General features: G+C 55.1%; 1 protein-coding gene and 1 long non-coding RNA gene across 9 annotated transcripts in view; one reads left to right on the top strand and one right to left on the bottom strand.

The window, feature by feature from the left end:
• Positions 1–24,978, bottom strand: part of GRIP2 (glutamate receptor interacting protein 2) — a 139,112-nt gene that overhangs the window by 78,556 nt on the left and 35,578 nt on the right. For 2 of the 7 annotated variants that reach the window (XR_002337661.1, XM_005669811.3), the window contains exon 1: positions 5,369–5,527. The exons of 1 other annotated variant lie outside the window; for it this stretch is intronic. Coding sequence is in view for 4 of the 6 variants with exons in the window: in XM_005669811.3 (XP_005669868.2) it covers positions 5,369–5,408 (40 nt within the window). In the remaining 2 variants the exon portion in view is untranslated. Of the gene's footprint in view, positions 1–5,368; positions 5,528–21,381; positions 24,340–24,978 lie in introns of those variants that run through there. 4 more of the 7 variants (XM_021069372.1, XM_021069370.1, XM_013982004.2 and 1 more) reach the window with 4 other exon arrangements.
• Positions 5,505–8,161, top strand: LOC106505682. 2 transcript variants are annotated; one of them, XR_001300314.2, is made up of 3 exons: positions 5,505–5,723; positions 5,816–5,994; positions 7,128–8,161. It is a non-coding gene; the product is annotated as an uncharacterized LOC106505682 (long non-coding RNA). The 2 variants fall into 2 exon arrangements; XR_002337662.1 differs by having other exon boundaries at positions 5,633–5,723; positions 5,813–5,994.

Here is a 24,978-nt window from a genome sequence, read left to right as displayed (position 1 = left end):
TGGACTGTGTGTCTTGGGTCTCTATTTCTCCATTTGTCCAACAGGGGTGGCTTCCCCCACCCAACCCTGATTGCTGGCTACAGCCACCCCAGGCTTAAGAATTTGAGGGAATTATTGTATTTATAGAAAACCCTATGAGGGTTCAGACCCCAGTCCTCCTCCCTCAGAGAACAGGCCTGCTCTCTCCCGTTCACTCTCTTTTTTGTTCTAGGACCTGGTAATTATATGCTTAGAGATGAAGGCTTTTCAAAAACATCTTTCCCACCAATTTTCAGCTGGAAACATGCATGGAAAAAAAAAAAAACAGAGATATTTTTATCCGAGTGTTTTTTTTCCCTGTCTCCTCCTTCCAGCAATGGGCAATTATAAGCTTTTGCCTTCAGTCAATCTGTCCTGTAAGAACTCGCTTCAGAGGGAAATTCATTTCCGCAGCGATGCCAGCCGGTCCGGCAAACGCAGCAAAGGCGGGCTCGGCCAGCCGGGTGAGCAGGAGAGAAAGGGGCTGTGCAAAGAGGGTACACCTGATCCCCGGCCCCCAAGCTGCAGCCCAGGTGGGTGGGTTTCTTGTGGATTTCATTCCTCTTGAGAGCGTGGCTAATTTGTCTTCATTATCTCCATTTCTCTGGGGCCACAGGGAGCAACTATTGAGCTTTGACAAAGGGTAAAGGAAGTCAGCCCCTGGCCAGGCTGCCTTTGCCAGGGTCCCGCCTAAGTAGGAGGGGGAGGCAGGGAGTGCTGGGAAGGGCTGTAGATGGGGCAAGTGGGGGGTGGGGAGGGTGAGCGAAGCATTCAGCATCTTAGAGAGAACACTGGGGAAACCAACGCCCACCTGGGAGCCCAACTTGGGCCAAACAGAAAATGGCTGCTAGAGAGCATGCCTCCAGCAGGGCCAGCCCGACCATGTGCTGATGGGGAGAAAGGGGCCCCAAGTCGTCCCCAATCCAACCACAACCATACACAGTGTCCCATCGCTGCTTGCACCCCACCAAGCAATTGGCCCATACCGCCGGTTCAGCCCCGAGTCAGAAGGCACTGCTGGCCAGATGGAAGGGAAGGACGGACTTTGGATCCTAAATCTGTGTCCAGGACAAGTCACATCTCCTCCCGAGTCTCTGCACACTGGGTGCAGGTGCCCACCTCACTAGTTGAGGGGAGGAATGGGTGAAGTCATGTGGTATACAAGCCATAACACATGGACGTTCTCTCCCTGGCCCCGCTTATGCTCCTTCTTAGAAAGGTTTTCCTTATTAACGATGGAAACAACTCTCCTCCTGATTAAGGGCCGGGTGCTGTGCTAGGTGCTTCGTAAGCTTTATCTCATTTAACCCTCATCACCTTCTGAGGTGGGATGATCACTACTGCCATTTCACAGATGGAGAGGTGGAGGCTCAGAGAAGTTAGGTGACTTTCCACAGGATGGAGCAGGGTCAGGATTTGAACCTGGGCCATGATCTAAGAAATTTTAAACTACTACCACATTATCCTCATGATAATCCTATGCGGTGGGTACCATTATCATCCCCACATTCTAGACTAGGAAGCTGAGGCACAGAGAGGTTAAGGGAACTGCCTAGGGTCACACAGCTCCTAAGTGGCAGAGCCATGGGCCTCTTCTTGCCTCCTCGCCAACCCCAAGACAGCCTGGAGGGCTAAAGATCCCTTGGACGCCCCTAACTGATGATGATGAAATGAGCCCCCTCTGGCATCGCACGTTGGACAAGGCAGGCAGTGGGATGGAGAGGCATAGAGGCCAGCTGCAGGCTGAACTTGGAGTGATGGCCCCAACCCCCGCAGTCTCTCCAGAAGCTAGCCTGGAGGGAATTATGTGGAGAGCAGCCAGCCACAGGGGGACCCTCACTCTGCGAGGGAAACAGGAAGAAATACATCAAAAGATTTAAAAAGCAGATGCCTACTTCACTTGGTGCCAAGGATTGAGAAAAAAAAAAAAAAAAAAAACCTGACAAAGGGGTACGGGTGTTGGGCCCTCGCTGTACCAGGCACTCCAAGCACTTGCCAGGCACTAACTCTTCCAAAAGCAACAGGTGGGAGGCTCACGGACAATCCCATTTTACAGACCAGGAGCCTGAAGCCCGGAGAGGCCACTCAGCCAGGGCACTGCAGAGCAAGTCCCCGATAGACCACATCCCTGACGCTCAGCTCTGCTCGCTCCCTCCAAACACTAGGGCACCTAGGAGGCAGCACCAGCCCCCAGGAGGCCCAGGTTAGGGCCAAGCACCCACAGGCTGGCCATGACCCAGAGAGGTTGCCAGCCCTATAATCCCCCTTCCACAAGGTATGGGGCCCCTGGCCCTGGGCCCTGAGCCCACACTCGGGCTGACAGCCCCCTCCATGGGGTCACAATGGTCCCACCATCATGTGTGATGGGGGCACGGGCTCAAGTCAAGGGCTTGGCCTTCTGGGTCTGTGTTCTCCCACCACACTTTGAAATCCACCATATCAAAGAGCCTGACTCCAAAACTGGGTCACCAACAGAGCAGCAAAGCCTCAGTTCACCAGGCGGCAAATAAAAGCAAAAGTTCTCCTACAACTAACAACCCCCCCAGCTCCCCTGACCTCACCTCCTAACGCCCTCTCCTGCACCAGCTCCACCCCAATGCACAAGGCTCCTCGCCATCCTACAAGCTCACGATGGAGCCTTTGCACCATCTGTTCCCTCTGCCCAGAAGACTCCTCCCAGACATCCATGAAACTCCCTTCCTCACCTCCTTAAGGAAGTGGTGGAAACATCACCTTCTCAGGGACACCTTCCCCCATCAGCCTGTTTGAACTTATACCTGCAAACCCACCTCCAGCACCTTCCTTCCCTGACAGACCTCACTTTTTTTAACTTATTGATCTTATTTACTATCTGCCTCCCCCTACACACTATTACGTCAGCCCCAGGGGCTGGGCTTTTGTCTGTCTGTTCTCACGGTGTCTGGCAGAGAGTCTGGCACATAGTAAATGCTCAGTAAATCATTTGAAATTCAATTCCCACTCCCAGGTTAGGAGAATGGGATCAAAAAGGCAGAGTGAATTGTTCAAGATTATAACATCAGGAAGAGGCAGGTGTAAACCCATACCTCTCTGGGTCTGGAAGCCGTGGCTTCTGAGTCCTGGGGTTTCCCCAGTGGAAACTCAGGAGCAGGAGGTCAGGCCTGCCCAAAGACCTAGGTGGCTCTGGTGAGGACCCCCAGAGAGGTGGGCAACCCAGGCCATGGCAGAGGGACCCTCTCCCACCTACCCTGACACACACACACTCTGCCTGAGCCTTTCCAGGCCCTGGGAACAAAGACCCCTTTGTGGATGGGAGTCAGAGAAGAGTGAACACTGGGGTGAGGGTGGGGGGTTTCCTGCCCAAACCAGTAGGCATTACAGCTTACTGTGTGCCCCAGACCTGGCCACGTCGCTTCCTGCAGGGGCTTAGGGACAGTGAGGTGAACAAGGCCATTCCCTGTCTAGGCATGGACAGGGTACAGACCTGAGAAAAGACTCCTGCAGGCAGCATCCAACTGAGAGGAGACGGCCCTGGGCAGTGTGCCCTGCAGGCCCCAAGCCCCTGGCTGGCTCTCCCTGAGGAGCACTGCGCTTGCCCTGACTCCTCAGGGCCTCAGCCTGCTCTGCTAAATGGGTGCATGGAGTGGCCACCTGTTGGCTGCCCTTGTCCCCATGCTCCAGGGAGGCCATGTGACCAGAGGCCCAGTGGGTGGTCAGGGTGGGCATGTGATCCAAGATGGGCCAATGAGAACTGGACCTGGGAGACTCAAAGGTACTAGGGACCCTCTGGGCACCTCAAGGAGAGGAGTCTGCCTGGAAATAAAGCTCACCTGAAGAGAAGCAGAGACTCACAGAAACCTAATCATGTTAACTGTGCACCTGGATCCCACTGTGCCTGAAGCTTCAACTCTGGACTTTAAAAAAAAAAAAAAAAAAAAGCCTCAGTGCGGATACCAAGTGATAATTGAGGCAGCTGTGATCATGAGGCTCTGTGACCTAGGGAGGAGACTAGGATGGGAGCTGCAGCAGTGAGGGTGGGATCAAGGAAGTCATCAGAGAGATGATAAAAGGACTTGAATACCAGGAAAGAAGCTGGGATCAGATCTGCACTTTAGCAAACTCCCTCCCAGGGCAGCACAGGGAGTTGGGGTGAGGGCCAAGAGGCGAGGCAGGCGATGCTGGGGCCTGAGCCTGGGTGGAGGCCGAAGGCCCTTGAGGAAGAGGAAGTGCCCAGGGTAAGGTCTCCAGGTCACTGCAGCCCTGTGGCTAACCACTGCAGGATGAGATGACCCCACTCCTGGGCCTTTCATTGAAAGGACAGATGTCCCCAGGCCAGGAAGGTGGTATGGTCACCAGCAGGGAGCAGGGTGGACCGCCTGGGGTCAGATCCCAGCTTTGCTATAGCCCTGGACAAGTCACCTAACACTTCTGTGCCTCACTTTCCCCAACTGTAAAATGGGGAGAACTCCTAGTATTGTGAGGATTAAATGAAAAAGTGCACAGAGAGACTGTGAACAGAGCCTGGCACAGAGTAAGACCTCAACAGCTGTCCGCTACTATCATTATTTGCATTATTATTGTCTGGAGGCCTGGGAGCAACCCTGTCTCTGGTCCCTACCAGAGGAGGGAGGTGGGAGCCTGAGTTCACAGGCCCTTGAAGCAGGAAGAGGGGAGTCCAGCTATAAAAGGCCCCTGGGTGCAAATCCCGGCTCGGCCACTGTGGGCCTTGGGCAGCCACTGGCCTCTCTGAGCCTCAGCTTCCTCATCTGTGCACTGGGACCACAGTTACTACCTTTGGAGCTGTTGCAAGGAGGTAACATCAGGAGTAGGTAGAATGGGACAGCACAGCCATGGCAGCCCCAGGACACCCAGCAAAGGGTGAGCTAGTCTGCCCCAGAGCCCCTCCCAGGGTCCCAGCCCTGGATCCACCCAGGCATGCAGCAGCTGACAGACACCTGTCCCCTGCATCCCCAGAGCCTGGGGCTCACTGACCAGATGCTTCCTGCCATGGGCCCCGTGCAGGAGCTCCCCAATGGCACCCTGGCCAGGAGCTCATGCCCACAGCTCCCACAGAGGTAGGATGTGCCTCCCTGGGGCCCACCTGAGGCAGGAGGGCTACCCTCTGGCTGGGCTGTGCAGGACAGCCCAGTGGACTGTCTCTGGCTGCAGGACTGCAGGCCACCACCAGGGTCGGACAAACAGCCTCTCACCTGCCCACTGGCCAGGTGTCCCATCCTACACCCCTCCCAGCTCTGGCTCTGGGGAGTGGCAGTCCCAAGCTTTGCCATCCCAGGCCCCTCTCTGGCACCAGTACCAGAGGGATCAGGAGATTCAGCTTTGTCACTCTGCTTACTGGCCCCCCGTTACTCACCCGCCTCTCCAGGGGTCTCCCGGCTGAGCCCACACAGCATGTCTGCTATTGTCTCCCCAGTGCCACTGACTCCCTCGGGAGCCACGCTGCTCTGGTCCCTCCCTCGTCCTCCCCAGGGAGGGGCTGTGGGAGGGGAGCTCACGGCTCCCACTGGCTGGGCATGAGTCCACCCACTGCAGCAGGCGGCTCTCTGCTTAAAGGGGACACTGCTGTTGTCATGGCTGAGGTTCAACACCCTCACCCCCAGCCTGAGTCTGGGTAGGGGTCTTTGAAGATGGCACACCTGAGGCCTCTGCCAGGGTCCTCAGACTGACGCCTGGGGCCAGCTCTGCCTCCAGCTCGCCCTGGGACTTTGGTAAGTGATTGCCTCCCACCCCAACTCAGTTTTTCCACCTGGAAAGGGGGAACAGTGCCTTCCAAACTTTTTTTTTTCTTTTAAACTAGCAGACTCCAAAAGAATCTTGCACATATTTCCCAGGACCCAAGCCAGATAAAACGCAGCTGTTGAACGATGCTGGAGGGTACCTGCAAGTCTCAGTTTAGAAACTCTTGTGCTCGGATCCCCCTGGGGCCCTCCCACTGAGTCCCAGCAACTTCTCCCAGGCTTCAGTCTCCTTTGCTGCCAGGTGGGACTTGGGGAAGATCAGCCCAACAGCCTGTTACATGGAGCACCCCCAGCATTGGGGGAAGACAGCAAGCTGCACATCCCAGCTTGATGGGCAGGGGCAGCTGGTCACAAGTCCAGCCCCAGCTGGGCCTCAGCCTGGCACATGCCTAGATTCCTCCACATAGCTCAGAAGGACCCTGATGGACACCCAGGGTGCCTCGTCCAGCTCTCCAGGCACCCCTGCTCTCTGTCCCACCAGTGTGTGGTGGCACCAAGGCCAGACACTGTAGAGGTGCTAGGGAGAGGCGGGTTGAGAGTGACACAGGGGGTGTCAACTGCCTCTACAACTAACTACATGTTGCATCCAGATAAAAGCAGCAGAGGACGAGACAGACACGGTCCTGGCTCCCAGGAGTTCTCAGATGCGTGGGAACAAGCAGGGCTCAAGTTCACCTGTGTCCTGCAGTGAATGCAGAAGTGCAACCCTGTGATCAGGGACTGAGGGCTTCTTCTGGGTTCCCTTCCCAACAGGGATGCCCACAATAGGAGGCAGCCCACAATTCCTGGGCTGCCCACACCAGCTCCTGCCAGCCCAACACAACTGGCACCTTCAGAACAATCTAGGTTCTAAGTATGGGGTGGGGTCACTTGCACCCCTGTCTCCATAGGTCATGTTCCTCACCTGTTGCCCACCTCCCAAGGGTACCTTCCTTTTTGGGTGGCTTCAGGTATGTCCCAGGGCAGGGTCCCTTGCGCCAGCAGCAAGGCCAAAGGTCAGAGTGAGATGCCAAGGTCAGCTGTGGGAAGGATGGTGAGCTTTGGGTCGGGGGTATTGAATTGTCAGGCGTTTGCTGCGAGAATGAGGCCAGGCAGGAGAGGGGTTGCAAGCAGGCTCTCAGTGTTGCCTTGGTGGCCTGAAATGGTCATGCCCAGGCTTTTGATAAAGACCCTGAAGGTCCCCAGGGCACCGAGAATCACCCTGGGGCAGCCACAGCTCCACACCAGACAAGAAGGGACATGGCTCTTAACAGATGCTTGCCCTCTTTTCCCTCCAACTTATGGCCCCTTGTGGGGGCGGGGGGGCCCTGTGGTACACAGTCCTTTGGAGTTACATCTACCCCCCTTACAAGAAAATATTTGCTCTCCACACAGATGCATTTAAATGAGCGCTTAAGATGGAAGATCCGCAACCTTGCCTTGTTTCTGCCTCTCTTGCTGCTCTTTTGGAATTTACTTTTGTGGACGAGCAGCTCCTGGAAAGGTCATGCCATGGGTTATGGGAGCACTTCCATGCAGGGTTTCTCTAAGCACCTGCTGTGCCAGGCACTGGGGACCGAGGCACCAGGAGACAAGCAGGATGGCACCTTCCCTCTACCCTCTGTCCCTGTCAGCCCACCAAGCACATTTTCATTTCATTTTATATGAAAAGAGGTTTAGAAGCAACTGGTGGTCTGTTCTGGAACAAGGTAGTATTTAAATATTAGGCACACTAACCAGTAGAGCTTGGAGAGCTTCTGAGTTGGTGAACACACAGAGGTGCTGTGAAGGTGGTGCTGCTCATTCGTAGCTGGTTTGTCTGAAGTACCAGAGGCTTGGAACTCAGGATGAATGTCTGAAGTGGGGCAGTCTTGTGGGTCTGAGCCTTTAACCTGCGGGGTCTGACTTAATTCCTAGTAGTTAGTGTCAGAATTGAATTGACTTGTGGGACACCCAGTTGCTGTCCACAGGGAATTGAAGAATTGCTTAGTTTGGAAAACCACACATTTGGCGTCAGAAGTGTTATGAATAAAAACAGTTCATGAACAGAAGAGGCTGCTAGCATCACAAAATAGCAACCAGTCACTGTGGTACTTCCTGGTGGAAGAATAATCAAATCTGAAAGTAGTCAAGCCTTCAGATCCAATGACATATACAGAAAAGAGAGGAACACGTGGAATTATACCAGAGGGATGCAATCAGAAAATCCAAACTGGGAGACAACAGACCAAACAACAAACAATTTGCAGGATTAAAAAAAAAAAAAATTGAGTTAGAGGGGAAACCTTTGGATTAAAAGAGCCTTAAAAGATGTATTGCTCTCATCACATTGTACACCTCAAACTTACACAATGTTATAGGTCAATTATATCTCAGTAAAGCAGAAAGTAAAAGACATATTGATCAATTGTAAAAAAAAAAATAAATAAATAAATAAAATAAAAATAAATATTAGGCACAGAGAGATTAACTCATTTGCTCAAGGTCACCCAGCTGAAAAGGTGGAGCCAGGTTCACACCTAAGAGGCCTGTTCTTAAAGGCACTGCTCTGTGCCTTCGAGGATTTCGAAGGCTTGGAAAGGGACCCGGGAGTGCAGATGAGGGGCAGTTAGCTCTGTCGGGGGTCCACCGAGACAGGGTTTTGAGCCTGACTTTGAGGGATGAGAGGGAAGGTGCCATGAACACAGTCCCATGTGACAACTGAGGAGGAGGCCGGGCAGGAGATGCAGGTGGAGCCAGGCCATGGAGAGCCTCCTGAAGTCACGCTTCTCCAAGTGTGGTCCAAGGCCCAGCAGCCTCAGGATCACAGGCATCATTGGGAGCTCCTCAGTAATGCGGACTCTCAGGCTCCACCTGGTCCTGCTGAACCAAAAGCTGCATTTAAACCTGCTCCCCAGGGGATGCACACAAAGCGTAAGAAGTGCTGTATTGAGGAGTTCCCGTTGTAGCACAGCTTAAATGAATCAGACTAGTATCCATGAGGATGCCAGTTCAATCCCTGGCCTTGATCGGGGGGGTTAAGGATCCAGCGTTTCCATGAGCCGTGGTGTAGGTTGTAGATGTGGCTCGAATCCCAAGTGGCTGTGATGTAGGCCAGCAGCTGCAGCTCCAACTCTACCCCTGGCCTGGAAACTTCCATATGCTGCGGATGCGGCCCTAAAAAAAAGAAAAGAAGTGCTGTATTATGAATTTGGCTTTCATCCTACAGGCGAAGGCAAAGGGAGATGTGGACAGTTGTAGAGCGAGGGTAGGAGGCCCTCAGACTCGGAGGTCCTTGGAAGGAGAAGGGAGGACGGCCTGGGAATGAGCAGCAGGACCCCTTCCGGGAGCTCAGAGTAGGCGAAGCTGCTGCTAGACCCTACCCAAAGACCACCCCTCTCATCCACCACGGCCACACCTCAAGGAAGCAGAGTCAAAGGGGGACAGATGGCTGGACATGCACCGTGGTTAGAAGCCATGTCTGCTAGAAGTTCAGGCCGCCAGTGGCTCCTGGTCACAGAGTTTTGAATGTTCCTTATTTCCAATGCTCTGGATGACCCACCTGGGGGATCCTGGGGATGGTGGCAGGGCCGCTGACCGAGGCCAGGACAGACCCTGACGCCACCACATCCTCAGATTTTGTAAGACAATTGGAGGAGTGAGTGCTGTGTGACCTGGGGCATACATCCAGACCTCTCTGGGCCTCAGCCTCTTCTGCTACACAATGGGAATAATAAAAGCACCTCCAGGGCTGGGGAGTCCACATACTTCATCAGAAAGCATTTATCTATCCACTTTCCCACCAAGAGTGGATACAGGCCAGAGAGGCAGAACCCCAAGGTTCCTGAGAACACAGGTCAGATGCACCCAGGTTCAAAGCCTGGCTCTGCCATCCAAGAACCTTGTGACTCTGGGCAAGTCATTTCTTTTAAAACCTCTGCCTCTCTACTGTGAGGAGCCTTTGGAAAGCCCACTCAGCACATACCCTGGACTTCTTCCCCACACTGGCCAGGCCTGCAAGGTCCTCTCAGCATCTCTTTTTTTTTTTTTTTCTTTTCCTCTGAGCAAGTCCTAATGGGGGGCCCCCTGGCACCACAGCTGATGGGCCATCCTCACTGCAGGACCCTGGCATCCCTGGCCCAGCTGACCTGGGGCAGTGACCCCCCACAAGTAGGAATGGACCCCCGCTGCACAGATGGGAAAACCGAGACCCAGAGAGAGCGGCATCTGAGGTCCCCCCTGGCCCCCGTCCCCACCGAGCACAGCAGGGCTGGGACCCGGCCTCTCAGGCACCTCTCAGGGATGCTCATCATAACCATAGCCAGAGGACAGTGTCCTGAGCTGCCAGGGGCCCTGAATGACAGCAGGAAATGAAGTCTGGGTGGGAAGGAGGCAGAGATGGAGACTGGGGACAAGAGATAAACCTTTATTGCCATTCCATTGCTTCTCCCTCCCTCCTCATCCACCCCGGGGATCAGGCCAGGACAGTCACTTCCCTCTCCTGGCTGTCAGACATTCCCACAAGGGGGGGCATGATCATCCCCGCCTGACAGATGTAGATGCCAAGACCAGTCTGTGATCCCACCTGCCACAGGGAGGGCCACTAGGTGACCCCTCTTAGGAGGCACTGTTTGGCTGTGGCCCCACTCCCCCAGCCCCAATGCCCATCACCTGATCTCAGGGCAGCCCAGGCAGAGTGGCAGGGCCCACTTCACTGGGTAGCACCTGTCAATTTCCAGCACCCTCACCACAGCACGCTTCCAGCCCTGGAGGGCAAGTGGGCAGGCAAGGCCACGGGGTCTCAGGCGGCAGCAAGAGCAAAGCACGATGGGCTGTGTGCAGAAACCAGGGAAGAGCAAGCCTCAAGGAGTGAGAGGAGCCACAGGAGGCGGTTCTGCACACGGAAGCCATGCTGGGCCACAGTTTCAGTGTTTTCCACATATTTACTCATTTCACCCCCACCACACCCCCACTTCGGAGATGAGGAAAGAGGGGCCCAGAGGTGGGGAGTAAGCTGGGATTCAAACCCAGGCCCTGCTGATGCCACCTATACAAACACCCTACCCACAGCCCCCTGGGAAATGCACACTCACACATACAGGAACAAAGAGGGACTGGGGGGACCCCAAGCTGCTGCTCCTGGGGGTTTTCTCTAAATCCTCTGATGAGGGAGGGCCAAGGGGCCACTGGCCCAGGCCTGGCCACAGATGGGTAGCTCTTTGGGGCCTCCTCTTGGCCTCCATGCTTCTGATACCTGTAAGGGCTTCCCTCCTAGAGGAGAAATATGGAGCCATAGCTGAGCAGGGGGCCTCTCCGAGCCTCAGACTCCTTTTCTTAATAACGAAGTTGTCTGTCCTCACAGGGATTTGTGAGAAACTCAGTGAATAAACAACACACCTGGAAAACCAGAGTATAGGGCCTGTGAAGGTGGTTAGTGTGAGCACCCCCAACCCCTCTCAGTCACCCCAAAGCACCAGCCATCTGCCAGAAACTAAGCTGGGCCTGAGATTTCCAAGTGGGCAAAGGAGATGGAGCACCTGCCTCTCAGGCTGCTGGTCTAGGGGAGGGACAGAAATCAAAGGAGGAAAACCTGCAAATACAGGTAAGGCATCGGGACGAAGCAGAAGGATGAGGGGGGTGAGGACAACGAGGCGGGGTCAGGGAGCCTCTCCGGGGAGGTGGTGGCTCCAGGCAGGGACAGGATGGGAAGGAACCAAGGGCGGCTGCAGAAAGAAGTCTCCTGGCAACTGTGGGTGTTCTGGGAGTAGGAGAGGAGTTAGGATCCTGCTCCAGGTGCAGCGAGGGGAGAGGCTGGAAGTTTCAAGTTGGTCCTGCATGTTCTGATCTGTTTCCAAGTGGCATTGGAGGGAATGTGCTGCAAGGCTCTGGATGGCGTGGATGTGGGGGGATGGGATGGGCCAGGCACCCCGGGGGCTGGAAACCTGGAAGCCAACTGCCTCTGTGCCTCAGGCCAGTCCCTTCCTGCTCTGAGCCCATTTCCCTTCGATGCCAACGGCCAGCCTTACGAGTCCAGGGACCTGTGGGGGGTAGAGGTCAGAAGCATGGAGCCAGGACACATCGTGAGGTAAAATACGAAGAAAAAGAAAAGGGGGCACAACGATGAAAAGGCCCGGCACAGAGCGCGAAGGAAACAGTTAGTGCAGGACCACTGACTCGCTGGTGAGCACGTGAAGGGAAACGATGCCTTTCTGCTAACCTCAGGGCAGCAAACACAGAAATGCAGGTGAGACCAGAATGGTGAGCATCGGGGAGATAGAGAGGCAGGGGTGCTGCTAGGGCAAACCCAGGCAGCGTGGAGAGACCCAGCAAGCTCCCTCCTGGAAGTTCTCCAAGGGCGGGCCCTAGGAGACCTACACCACAGTCTTGGCAATGCCAGAACCTTAACCCACTGAGCGAGGCCAGGGATCGAACCTGTAACTTCATGGTTCCTAGTTGGATTCGTTTCTGCTGTGCCACAACAGGAACTCCGCTTCAGTGCTTGTGAAGGGGAATGGAAACATAGCTGGTAAAGGGGGCTGGGGAAGGGGACGGGTAACACTGTCCACACCCCATGGAGGACACGCACCTAAAAGCAGAGCCACGTGGACAGGTTTAGAAACATAGTGTGGAGGGGGAAAGGAAAGGAGACGGAGGAGGAGAAGGGGGGACAGAGTGGGGAAGGGGGAGGCAGGGCAGCAAGTGCGTGATCTAGAGAATGAGATACGCCTGCAACATCATTTATATAAACGGAAAACATACAGAAAACACTGCATGTGCTGCAAGAGCACAGGCACTGCAAAGACCTACTTCAGTGACAGTTTCAAGGGAGGTAACTGGGAGTGGGGACAGGGCATGAGGAAGGAAAAAATAAAATAGTCAAGAGCAGGTACCAGGCTGGCCCAGGACCCTGAGTGCTATGAACTGAGGAATTCAGTTCAAGCCCCGGGGCCTGGGATTAAAACTAAAGAATAAATAGGTGGCCCGAATGGCATGTTAAGAAGTTGAAGCAGAGTTCATGTCCTGGCACAGCAGAAATGAATCCGACTAGGAACCATGAAGTTGCAGGTTGGATCCCTGGCCTCGCTCAGTGGGTTAAGGATCTGGCATTGCCAAGAGTTGTGGTGTAGGTCACAGATGCAGCTCAGATCTGGCATTGCTGTGGCTGTGGTGTAGGCTGGCAGCTGTAGCTCCAATTCAACCCCTGGTCTGGGAACCTCCATATGCCGCAGGAGTGGCCTTAAAAAAGGCGAAGAAAAAAAAAGTCGTCGAAGCTCTCTCCTAAAGATACTGGGGAGCCATAGAAGGGCTGAGAGGGAGAGAAGAATGAAGTCAGCCAAGGTCTTTAGAAAACTAACGGAACTGGGTGCTGAGAGAGCCCCTGGGTGGGGGCTGGGGCCTCAGCAGACCTCAGTCAACCTCCTCCCCACAAGGGCCCCCCTGTCCTCTTGCTGCCTGAGCAAAAACAGGAAATAAAGGGCAGGCCGTCAGGGCTCAGCCCCATCATGCGTCCTCATCACAGGGTGTCAGGACACCAAGGCTGTCTCTCCTCAAACTCCACACATGTCCAGCCCTGGAGAGAACCTTGGGCTGGGAGTCAAGAGACTTGGGTTCGAGGTCCAGATACTGCTCACACAGGACCAACTCTGTGCTGAGAACATCGCATGATGTAGATGCAGAACATCAGTGTCTCTCACGGGACTATACTCAGAGGATCCACTGCAAGTCCACACACAGCAAAGGGGGCCAAAGAGTCAAGGTCACTCCAAGAGGAGTCAGGGAAAGCTGCCTAGTGGTGGTGTCTGAGCTAAGCCTTGAGGGACACAAGAGTCAAACCCTCAAAGATGAGGCAGGAAGGGCATTTTAGGCAGAGGGGCAGCCTGGGCCAAGGGTGGGAGGGGGAAGGTATGCGGGTTGGTAGGGAGAGGAACCAGCCTGCATGGCTGGGGTCAAAGGTGGGCCAGCAGGTGGGCTAGACAGGCAAAGGGTGTGGATCCTGACAGATTGAGACTTGGGATAGAGAATACACCGAATGGGGTGTCCCAGCACTGTGGCCACCGTGTGGATGACACTTAAGGAGGGGTGGGCTCTCCCGAGACCTCAGTGGGATGCTGGCAGGGGACACAGGACACCCAGTGCAACCACAGGATGCAGCTGTCAGGAGCAGGACAGGAGTGGAGCACAGAGGACAGCACCGCCCCCTTGCGGCTGGAGATGAGGCTTTGGGAGGGGCCGGCGCAGCCCTCATCCTGTGCCCTCAGCATCCAAGTGATGCCAGAGGCTGGCCCATTTCAGCCTGCGGCCAACACTGTCCCCGGACTGCCCCATCCACCTCTAGGCCAAGCAGCACCCTCTGTAAACACTAGAGAAAGGGCATTTACACATGGTTTTATCACTTTATTAAGTCCAGTGTCTCACAGAGTCTTTCAAGGGCCCTTGGGGGTGGGCACTGCTGCTCCTGGTTTACAGAGGGGAAAGAACCCAGAGGAAGGAGGGACTTGGCCAAGGGCCCCAGTGAGGATGGGCCGAGGGTCCGATCATCAGAAAAAGATGCTCCATTCTTGGGTCCCTTACACGGGCTCTTCCTTCTGCCTGGAACCCCCCCTTCCCTCTTCATCCTTAGACCCCAGCCTAAATGCCACCTCCACCATGAAGCCCACCCTGATCATGCCAGCTGGTCTTCTTTGCCCTTCAATATATCTGCTCAACAGTTCTTTTCTGCTAAAGAGGGGACCCTCGACTGTCTTGCTCTGATTTTGACCCTATGCCAGCGCCAGGCCTCAAACATGGTAAGCACTAAATAAGGGTTTGCTGAATGAATGAACGAGAAATAAATGATGACTAAACATAACCTCTGGATTGCTATATCATAAAGAAATGGATAAGTAACTCTCTTAACACTTCAGCTGATGCAGGAATTCTTTCTGCTGTCTGGTAGAGCTTGCATACCTCCACAAACAGGGAGCTCACCGCCTCCTGAGCAGCTCACCCTTTTCCTGAAATCATAAGGATGAAAGTTACTCTGTTATCTTGAGCTAGGGCCTGCCTCCCTGTGGCTCTCCAAGCCCCTGCCTCAGGACCACCCTGAAGAGACTCAGGGGGTGGTCTGGACCTGGCAGGAGAGGCCACAGCGCAGAGTCTGAATGTGGCTTTGGGGGGGACCCACCAGCTCCCCTCCCACTTCGAGGGCCTCTCCTGGGCCTGGACTCTTTAAGCTCCTCTGAATGTCAGTGCACTTCTCACCTCCAGTGGCATTTGCTTCGGGCCCTTGATGCTGCCACAGTCGCCTGTTTTACAGACAGGAAACAAGAGTACAGAGGAGCAGGAGACAGCAAATAGGTGTTTGACTACAAAACCTTAATTCCAACCCAGTAGTGGCACAAGTTCAAAGGGGCTTTGTGTGACAGTCTTATTCCATGGTTTCCAGCTGGACTATTTGAAAGAGACCCTAGAGTTGCAGACTCAGTGGTGGTGGAAGCTCAGGCAGGGAGAAAATTTGGGAAGGTCCATCCAAAGAGCCCACACAGCCCAGGTGAGAATATACCAGTGAAATCTGGGCAGCAGGATCCACTGGTGGGGGTGGGGGTTCAGGGGCTGCAAGGTGGGGGTGGGCCCTGGCAGAGGGCACTGATTTGAGACAAGGCTTGACCTTGAGGTTTCTGGGCCAGCACCAGCTACCTGCCAGCTGAGACATTCCATGCAACCTTCCATGGCCCCCTCAGCATCATTTAGGAAGAAACCTTGGGAGGTGGCCGCCTGGTATCCAACCCCCCACAACTGCAGCCTCATCTCCCTGCATTCTCCCCTCCCCTGAGCCCATTTCCTGTGCACTCCCCACCAAGACCTCACACTCCCATTCCCCTGGGAATGCAATAGCCCTAATCCCTCCTCTGCCAGGCCAAAGCCTGCAAGTCCCCCAGGGCTGCCCCACGGTCACTTTCTGGGCATCCTCCAGCTGGTTGGTGCCCCATATGGTCTCCAAAGCCCTCGGGCATCCCTCAGTCCCACTGTCAACCCACCAGATGTCCCCCGCTTCCTCTCCCCAGATGAGCCAGTGTCATGAACATTCCAGTCTGTCCCTCCTACCCTGCACAACCCCTCCTCCAGCAGAAGCTTGGGGCCTAAGAGGGGGACCCTGGGTTCGGGTCCCCTCTCCACCTCTGACTGGCTAGGTGACCTTGAGCAAAACTGGCCTCGACCTTCTCATGTGTAAAATGGGGTTACAAGTGTGGGCTGGGGCAGGCAGATGACCTGTAGGTTCTGGGGGCTGCTTCAGCTCCAACCTTGCCAACCTGGGACCTCCACACCTCAGCCGCCGGCTTGGGCTCCAAACCACCTGGGCTGTGTCCAAACCTCACACAAACCTCCCTTGACAGACCCTTCTGCCAACGGGGCACCAAGATGCAGTGAGGGGCAGGGTCCATCCCCAAGGTCATCTGCAGAGACCCCAGCCGCCCCAGTTGTGAGGCTGTAAGAGGTTGCAGAAATTAAGTGCCCGCCCCTCTGCCCACACATCTGCTTATGAGTCATCGTCACCTTGGCCAAGACAGTAAAATGCGGGGGCTGGAGAGACAAGGTCAGCCCAAGGAGAGCAAGCAGGCGGATGGGGAGGGGGTGAGGAGGCTTCTGGCCCCAGTAGAACAGAGTGGGGCACAGAGGGGAAACCGAGGCCAGGAGGAGCAGGGGACCCCTTTAGGACCACGGAGAGTGGGGCCAGCCTCAGTCTCCTGTCTCATGGACATTCCTTCTGTTTCATCAAGCCGTCTCCCCAGGGAGGAGACAGGGCCGGCAGCCTTCACAATTATCTGGCAATTAAGACAGGCAGAAGGTCCTGCCAAATGGAACATTCAAGCCATCATCAGAGACTATGTGGGGATGTTAGCCCATCACTTCAGCACTGGTTCTGGTGGGTGACACAGCTGTTCAGCCTGCAGGGGGAACCCTGGAGGACCCCATCACTGTCTGCAGGGCTGTCCTAGGGTGGGGGAGCACCAGGAGGGCAGTGAACCTTGGGAGAGCCTGGGGAAGACAGACCAGTAGCTATGCGCTGGGAATGAGGGGGGCAGAGAGGGGGCCGGTGGGGAGTGGGCTGCTCCTGGCAAGGAGGCCAGTTAACTGACTATGGAGAAACACTCCAGTGGTGACACATTTGGGTTGGGACTTTCTTTCTTGGCTGTGTGACCATGAAAATTGGAAAGTCACTTCCTCTTTGAGCCTGAGTTTCCTCACCTGCAAAATGGGGTGACTTAGTTCACGGCTCACAGGACTCTGGTGAGGATGAGAAAGTACATGTGAGGTACTGAGCATGCTCCCCCCGCCCCCACAAACAACAAGTGCTCAATAAAAGCTTGAGGAACAAAGAAGAAGACCAGAGATTCACTTCAGGCTGCTAGGATTCCAGGAACTATTCCAGGCCTGACAGTTTAATCCCTGGCTCCCTGAGAAAGGAGAAGTCCAGGGTCTCCAGATATTGTAGCTGATCTGAACTTCTGGGGACCCCAGCCTGGAGGAGGGTGGAAGCTGGGAGGGGGTGCTGTCTGAGCACTGGAGAGGGGGCTCATTTCCACATTGAGAGTCACATGTGAGACCCCAAAGCAGCTGCCGCAGTGTAAGAAACGCCGGGAACCGGATGTGGAGGCAAGAGGCAGACAGAGGAAAGTCTCATCACGGAGGGGAAGGAAGGAGTGAATAATTCATCACAGATGTGTGCCTCGGAGGGGGCACGGCAGACAGAGCTCACGCTCCAGGCCCCGCTCAGCCGCCCCGCTGGGGGGGGATTACTATCCTTAACGACCTCATCATCCCTCAAGTGCCATGGCTCCTCCAGGACTGCAGGGGCCAGAGCAGAGGCCCCCACCCCTGTATACCCTCTGCTCCAGACTTGCAGGCCTGGGGACACCCAACATGCCCACACCCCAGGACCTCTGCACTGGCTGTGGCCTCTGCTGGCCACATTCTTCCCCTGGAGAGCTCCCTGGCTCCATCAGGGCTTTGTTCTAATGTCGCCTTCTCAGTGTGGCCTTCCCCGAACACCCCATTTAAAGCTGTACCCCCACTGACACTCCCATCCCTCTCCCAGCCTTTTCTTCCTTCATGCATGTGTCACCACCATGTATGTCCCTTAATTTGTCTTGTTCCTTGGCTGTCCCTCCTCCTGGAATGTCAGCTCCACAAGGGCAGAGGTTTATGTCAGTCTTGGTCCCTGATGCACCCCCAGGGCCTAGAACAGTAGCTGGCACATGATAGGCGCTCAGTGGATACCCAGTGAATGAGTGGATGGCACAGGGCATTCTCCTACCTCAACTCATCAACTCTGCACCCAGCAGCCCTAGCTGGTCACCTCTCACCTGGACCCTCACCCAGCCCCTTCCTGCCTCCTCGCCTGCAGTCTGCAGAGTAGCAGAGCCTGTTCTAATATCCAGAGCTGTCCTCCATTCTCTGCTGCTCAAGGACTTTCCATGGCTCTTTCAAACCTCCAGGCATCTATACACGCTGCTGCTTTTGCCTAAAACCTCTCTTCCTCCCCCAGCTACCTGGAAAACTCCTACTCATCCTTAAAGACCCCACTCTGGGAACATCCCCTGACCACTCACAAGCAAAATAAATCGCTTCCTTCTCTTGTCCGCACAACCACCCCCTCAACCTTCACTGATGCCCTGACATCATCTACACATCATTTCTCCCCAGGTCTGAGTCCTCTGGGTCAGGAGATACAAGTGACCTCCTTCTGGGGCCCTGACACCAGGCGCTTTAAAAGTATCACCTCGGTTGTCCTTGCAAGCATTCACTGAGGAAGGGTCCCATGTTAGCTCCATTTCACAGATGGGAAAACAGAGGCCCAGAGTGGTGAAGGCACGCACCCTGGTTGCACACACCTGGCAGGTGGCTCCAGGACCTGCATATCCTGCCTCCCTTGCATCAGCACCTATCGCAGTGAATCTTTCACTCTCTAAATTGAATGCAACCATTTTAAGCCTCCAGAGACCCAAGCTTGGCCCAGGGTCCAGCACTTGGGTGTTAGAGTCAGGCCAGCCCTGCAGGCTCCTCCCCTTCCCAGGTCCCTGCCTCCCACTGTCCAGATGCAGAAACAAAGGCCACTGTCAGGACTGAGGCGGGCAGGGTGGGCACAGACCATCCAGAAGGGCAGAGGCGCGTCCATCACTGTGCGCACAGGAGCTCCCTCAGCCTCTCAGGCTGTGGCTGAAATTGGGGGGCCAGCCAGGTCTGAATCCCTACTTTTCCCAGTCCCAGCCCTGGGAGGGAGCACTGCTCCTGGATTTAAGCAAAGCTTCAAATCCCAGTCTGGGGGGCACAGACAACACCTTCAGGGTGTGCAGGCGGCTGTGCGGCTCAGGAACTCCCCCTTAAGCCATCTCAGGGTGGGAACTTAGGGGTCTTATTCAGAAAAGAGGGGAAATAGGAAGGTCTATTAAAACTGTGGGCTGGAAGTGGGACGACATGTCCTTACCCATTAAAAAAAAAATACTTCAGAAAAGAAGAAACACCTCCCCTCTCCCCAGTCTCTTGAATCCCTCTTCTGGGTGGTTCCTTTTTTTTTTTTTTTTTTTTTTTATGGCCACACCCACACCATGCAGAAGTTCCTGGGCCAGGGATTGAATCCGTACCACAGGAGCAACCCAAGCCACTGCAGTGATGACGCCATATCCTTAAACTTCTGTGCCACCAGGGAACTCCCCCTTTTAAATGGATATGCAGGCTCATAGTACAGCCAATGGGGCCTCTGTCTCCTTTCAAGCTCCCAGAGGAGTGGAGAGAGGTGACAGCACCTGGCTCCCATAAGCTCAGTGTGCCCTCAGACCATCAGGGTGGGCTCCCTTCTGCTTTCTTGGCTTCTTTCCTGTTAGGGGCTTGCTGGTCCCAGACACAACCACCCTAGCATTCGTGATGTGTGTGTTTATGGGAGGGGAGGAAGCTGGGCCCCTGATGGGAAGATGATATTCGAAATGACCAGTAGACAGGTGTCTACTGTGTGGCAGGCCCTGCTCCAATCTTCTCACATCATCACTGCAATCTCAGGAGGGTGGATCTTCTTGGGTACATTTTACTGATGAGGAAACCAAGGTTCTGAGTGAGCCACACAGAAGTAAGAGCCAGGGGCACGACTTGAATCCAGTCTGTCGGGGACAATACAGGCACACATTGCTTCTCTGAGAGACAGAACCTGATCCACAGCATGTAGCTGGCTACTCTCCAGACCCTGGGGACACTCCAATCGGGAGCCGGTCAGGATGTCTATCTATCTCCCCAGGCTGGCATGGCACAACTGCCTTGGCGGGGGAGGTGGCTTTTCTCTTGGGAACAGTCCCAGCACAGGGCCTCTGGGAAGCCCCAAGGAAAATCCCATTGCTGATGATCTCCAGGCACTGGCTTCTCTGTGCCCATGAAAGGAGCTTCCAGGGACCTCAGGAATGTCAGACTACCAGCTGCCCATGGCCAATGCAGGGCTTAGAGCCCTCTGTCATCCACTGTGTGACCACAAGCAAGTTACTTAACCTCTCTGTGCCTCGGTTTCCCACTGTGTACATTCAGGATAAGGCTAGAGCCAACCTTGCAGGGCTGTTACAAAGGAATTAATGAGCTGATGCACCACCTAATACAGTGCTGCTGAATTAATGTCAGTCACTGTTGTTCTTGTGAAAGGTATGATTCTTGGTTCTGCGGTCTGAACCACAGACCAGAAAACCACCCCTCCCCCATCCCATGTTGCCAATGAGACAGCAGCACAGGGAGGCCACAGGGAGACCTGGGGTAACATAGCCTGGGGGGCTTGACTCCAAGCCCTGAACACTCCTCCCCACTCACTCCCACCATAGCCTGGCCCCCTCCCAGAGCCTCCTCCTGGGGCCTGAGCACAGGGAAGGACCCTGCACACCATGGGTCTCAGCCTCACCTGGGTCCAAGTCCTGCATTTCCTTGTGGCCCCCCTGCCCAACACTACACCCCACCACAACCCCTTACCCTGCACGCACACGTGCACACACACACACCCCTCCACTGGCCCAGCTCCATCCAGACAGCCCCTGAACCAGGAGGAAAGGAAAGGCCACCAGGGACAATGGCACAGAAAGGAGGTGGTGGCACAGAAAAGTAGAGAGCAAGGGAAACAGTCACAGAGAGAGACTGCGAGAGGATGTAGAGAGGGACAGAGACAGAAAGAGCAAGACAGAGGGAGAGGACAAGGAGCAGCAGAGGTCAGGTCAGGGAGAACCGAAGATGGGGGAGGAGAGAGGGAGAGGGAGAGAAAGAGGAGGTAGGGGGAGGGAGGGAGGGACAGGGGAGGGAGAGAGAGAGAGATGGAGGGAGGCACAACGAGAGAGGGATGGAAGGAGCGAGAGAAATCGAGGGAGAACACCAGACAAAGAAACAGATGTGGAAAGAAAGAGTTAGAGAGACTCAGACAAAGATGGAGAGAGTGGAGAGATGGGGAAAGTGGCAGGACGCCTGGGCAGAGGAAGGAATCACATGCACAGATCCAGAGACAAGACCCAGGACTGAGAGGGATGCAGGCAGCAGAGAGACCCAAAAGCGCCAGAAAGATGGGTTCGAGGCGGAGCAAGGGGTAACATGGCCTGGAGGGGAAGCCCAGAATCCCCAGGGCCCCTCGGCCTCCGCCCTCCATCCACCCAGGTGGTCCAGCCCTGGGGCCCCTTACCTTTGGGCCGCCGCCTCACCACGCCCAGCCGCCACTTGAGTGACACTGCCAGCATTGCTGCCTGCCCTCCGAAGCCAATGTCCCCGTGCAGAGCAGAGCCAGGCACCGCTCCGCACTCCTCGAGCAGCTAGCGCTAACTGGCAGAGGCTGGGCGCTCCCTGCCTCCGCCCTCCCCAGTTGCTAAAATAGATAATCCTCCCTGGAGCCAAGCCGCCGCCGTGGCGGCAAGGCCCTTCCTCCCCACAGCTCCAGCCTAGGGAGATCGGTTCCTGGGTGGATGGGACCCTGGGGCAAACCTCCATCCCCAAATCCTGTCCTTTTCCCAAAGTGTTCACCTTGCCACCCCTTCTTCTGCCAAAACCTACCAACCACCTTCCCTCCTCCCTAGGCTCAAGACCCCAGGCCTTAGCACTACTGCTCTCCCCCAGTGCCCCTCCTCTCTGGCTTGGCTCCTTGAACTTTTCAGCACAGGTACAGGGAGGTTTGCTGGCCTTCAGAGATGCCTGCTCGCTGGAGTCCTTACCTTCTGGGTCTCACTCGTGCTTTTCATACTAGATTGAGATCATCTACCCACCTCCGGGACTGGAAGCCCCTGCAGACAAGGACAGAATCCACTCATCCTGTGTCCCTGAGGTCAGCACAGGCACCTGATGGGGTCAGTAGCATAGAATGCTGAGACGGCAGCCCAGCTACTTCACCCCAACCCGCTACACTCACCCTCATTTTTAACACAGAATAACGAGTGAGTCCACCCAACTGCCTGGGTCACATGTGAGTCTTCCAGGGATCCAGCAAGAGCTCAATAAATGTAGGTGGTATCCCTTCCTGTGTCACACACACTTAGCCTCCTCTCTGACCCCCAGCCTGGCCCCTCAGGTGGGCAGGGCAAGCAGCATTACACTCAGAGACAGGTAGACATAGCAGCTGGCTCAGGGTCATGGAGTAGGGACCTTGCAGTGGTGGACTGGGCCCCAGGCACTTTCCCCCTCCCACCGAGGCAGTGCTGCTCATGCTTCCTCAGTCCATTCTCCAAACCTCTGAAGCCCCACTGCTGCATCAGGCTGGGGCCAGACACCCTCTCAGGAATCCACAGACTGCCAGCAGCTGGGCCTCCCTTGAGAAAGGCGGAGGCTGGTCCTACATGCAGACTTCCTGCCCATGCCCAACATTGCAATAATCCCACCTCCAGGCCTGGGCCCAGTGTCACCAGGGCAGGAGTACTACTATGGATGGTGCAGGGAGATTTTGAGTAACCAGAGTCAGCAGTTAATAAAAATGAATCAGAAGTACCCGTTGTGGCGCAGTGGAAACTAATCCGACTAGGAACCATCAAGGTTTCGGGTTCGATTCCTGGCCTCGCTCAGTGGGTTATGGATCCAGTGTTGCCATGAGCGGTGGTATAGGTCACAGACATGCCTTGGATCTGGCATTGCTGTGGCTTGGCGTAGGCTGGCAGCAACAGCTCTGATTAGATCCCTAGCCTGGGAACCTCCATATGCAGCAGGTGTGCCCCCCCAAAAAAGGACAAAAGACAAAAAAAAAAAAAAAAAGAATCACACAGTGAGACAATGATTCCCTTCTCAACCAACTCCCAGCCCTTCTGGTTCCATCCAGGAGTTTCAATCTGGTTCCATCACACCTTTAATGCCTCCCTGACACTCACAGATCAGCCGGTTTTAAGAAAAAGGGCAGGCCCCAGACTCAGAGCTCCCCACAGCATGGATACCAGCCAAATGTACCCAGCGGTGCTTGCTGGCAGAGATGGGGCTCAGGGAAGCCCTGTGTGGGCCTTACCAAGGCCAGCATTCAGGTCCTTTATACCAACTCCATGGGGGAGTTTTGTCCCTTCATCCTGAAGGTGAGGGAGGCAGGGACCACTCAGGGCCAGCCCAGGAAGGTGGGAAGGGGCACTCAAGCCAGATCATGCAGCTCCTTCCTGGGACACGAGACAGGGTACAGGCCACCCCGTCCCAAATCTCCCCACTCCACTGCAGGCCCTTACCAAGGCAAGGGACGCCTGGCCTCCTGGTGAACAGCACATCTCCGACCACACCATGCATAGTGGGAAGAGAGATCACAGGACGCACGCCTTCGAGGATCCTAACTCTGCCCCCATGGAGCCTCAGTTGGTTCAATTCCCAATTCTTCCCAAGTCCAAAGTGTCATGGGTTGTTCCCATCTAGAGGGCACAGGATCCAGTCAGAAGTCACTTGGAACTGATTTAGGGGGTGGTTCCCTGGGTCCCAGAAGACCTACTGTGAAGCTCCCTGGTGCTGTGTCAGGTGCCACGCAGGAGAGAGCAGAGGAGAACGTGGGCCCTGCCCCCAAGAGGTCCCAGATGAGGAATACGCTCCTCTTCCTGAGTCTCAGTTTCCCCATCCAAGCATTGGGCACAGCAATCTGTTCTGCATGATGGTTCCACACCCTGGAGCATGTGTCTACAGTAGGTGCTCAGCACTCACCTCTTCCCCGACGCACAGTCCAACTTCCCCTCTAGAACATGAACTCTCTGCGAGCTTGGTCTGCCTGGACCCCTGCTCTTTCCTTCTCCTGTCCCCCCTTCCTCTGGCAGCGTTACCCCCACTTTCCTGGGGAAGCTGCCCCTTCCTGCACTCAGGCAGGTGGAGCTCAGGATGGCCCTTGACCCAGAGCCCCCTGATCAGCATACTCCCACCCTGGCCACGGGGACTAGCCCAGAGCAAGCATACAACCCAGTGAGAGACAATTCTGAAACGGGGACAATGTCCTAGGAACTCTTTGCACTGCAGGGTGCAGAGAAGTAGTGTCCCGATGCAGTTGCTGGTGGCCACCATGGCACCCAAAAGGAAGAGAGAAGGTGGGGAGGTGAGATTGATCATATCCTGATGATGAGATCACCTCAGCTCCTGGAACAAACTGTGCCTGATGTCAGAAATATCCATTTTCTGTTACTTTAGCCAATACATTCCCTTCTTTACTTAAGCCATTTTGGCTTGGGTTTTTGCTAACTTGAACCCCAAAGAGTCCTGATTAATCCAAGTGTCTTCCTCATCTTAAGTTCCAATGCAGAACAAGGGGATCAGCAAATGCAGAATGGATGAATGAAAAACAGAACATGGGTTGATACACTCCCCAAACTCCGCTGGGTACATTTGGCTGGTATCCAAACTGATGTGCTGTTCAGTGAAGGCTGAACCCCGAACTTTAGCTGAAGGAGGCCACAGCTGGAAGATGGATTCTTTGCTGGTGTAGGAGCCCCAAATGCACAGTTTTCCCGACAGGACTTGAGATAGGAGACTGGGGGTCCTGGTTTCCAGCCATCAAGTGCCTGCCTGTTACCTGAGCTGCACCTGCCAAGGGCCCCCTTTGCAGTCCCCAGATTTTCACAGGGCTACTTCTGAAAAAATGGCAGCCCCAGGAAGCATGGGGAAGAGCACACGACCCCTGAAGGAGGTGAAAGCAAGAGTGAAAGAGCAGATCAGCCCAGGCACAGAGCCAGGAGGCCCAACTCCAGGTCCCTGGCAGCCCCAGGCTACACGGTGGCCCCAAACAAGGACCAGCTGTTCTCTGGCCTCATAAGCTGTACTCCACGGTCCTCCCTGGGTTCACCTTCCCTGT

The sequence above is a fragment of the Sus scrofa genome, chromosome 13 (assembly GCF_000003025.6).
Source record: "Sus scrofa isolate TJ Tabasco breed Duroc chromosome 13, Sscrofa11.1, whole genome shotgun sequence".
In the NCBI taxonomy this organism is placed as follows: Eukaryota; Metazoa; Chordata; class Mammalia; order Artiodactyla; family Suidae; genus Sus; species Sus scrofa.
Note: the sequence above shows the minus strand (reverse complement) of the source record. Positions and strands in the feature narration are given on the sequence as shown.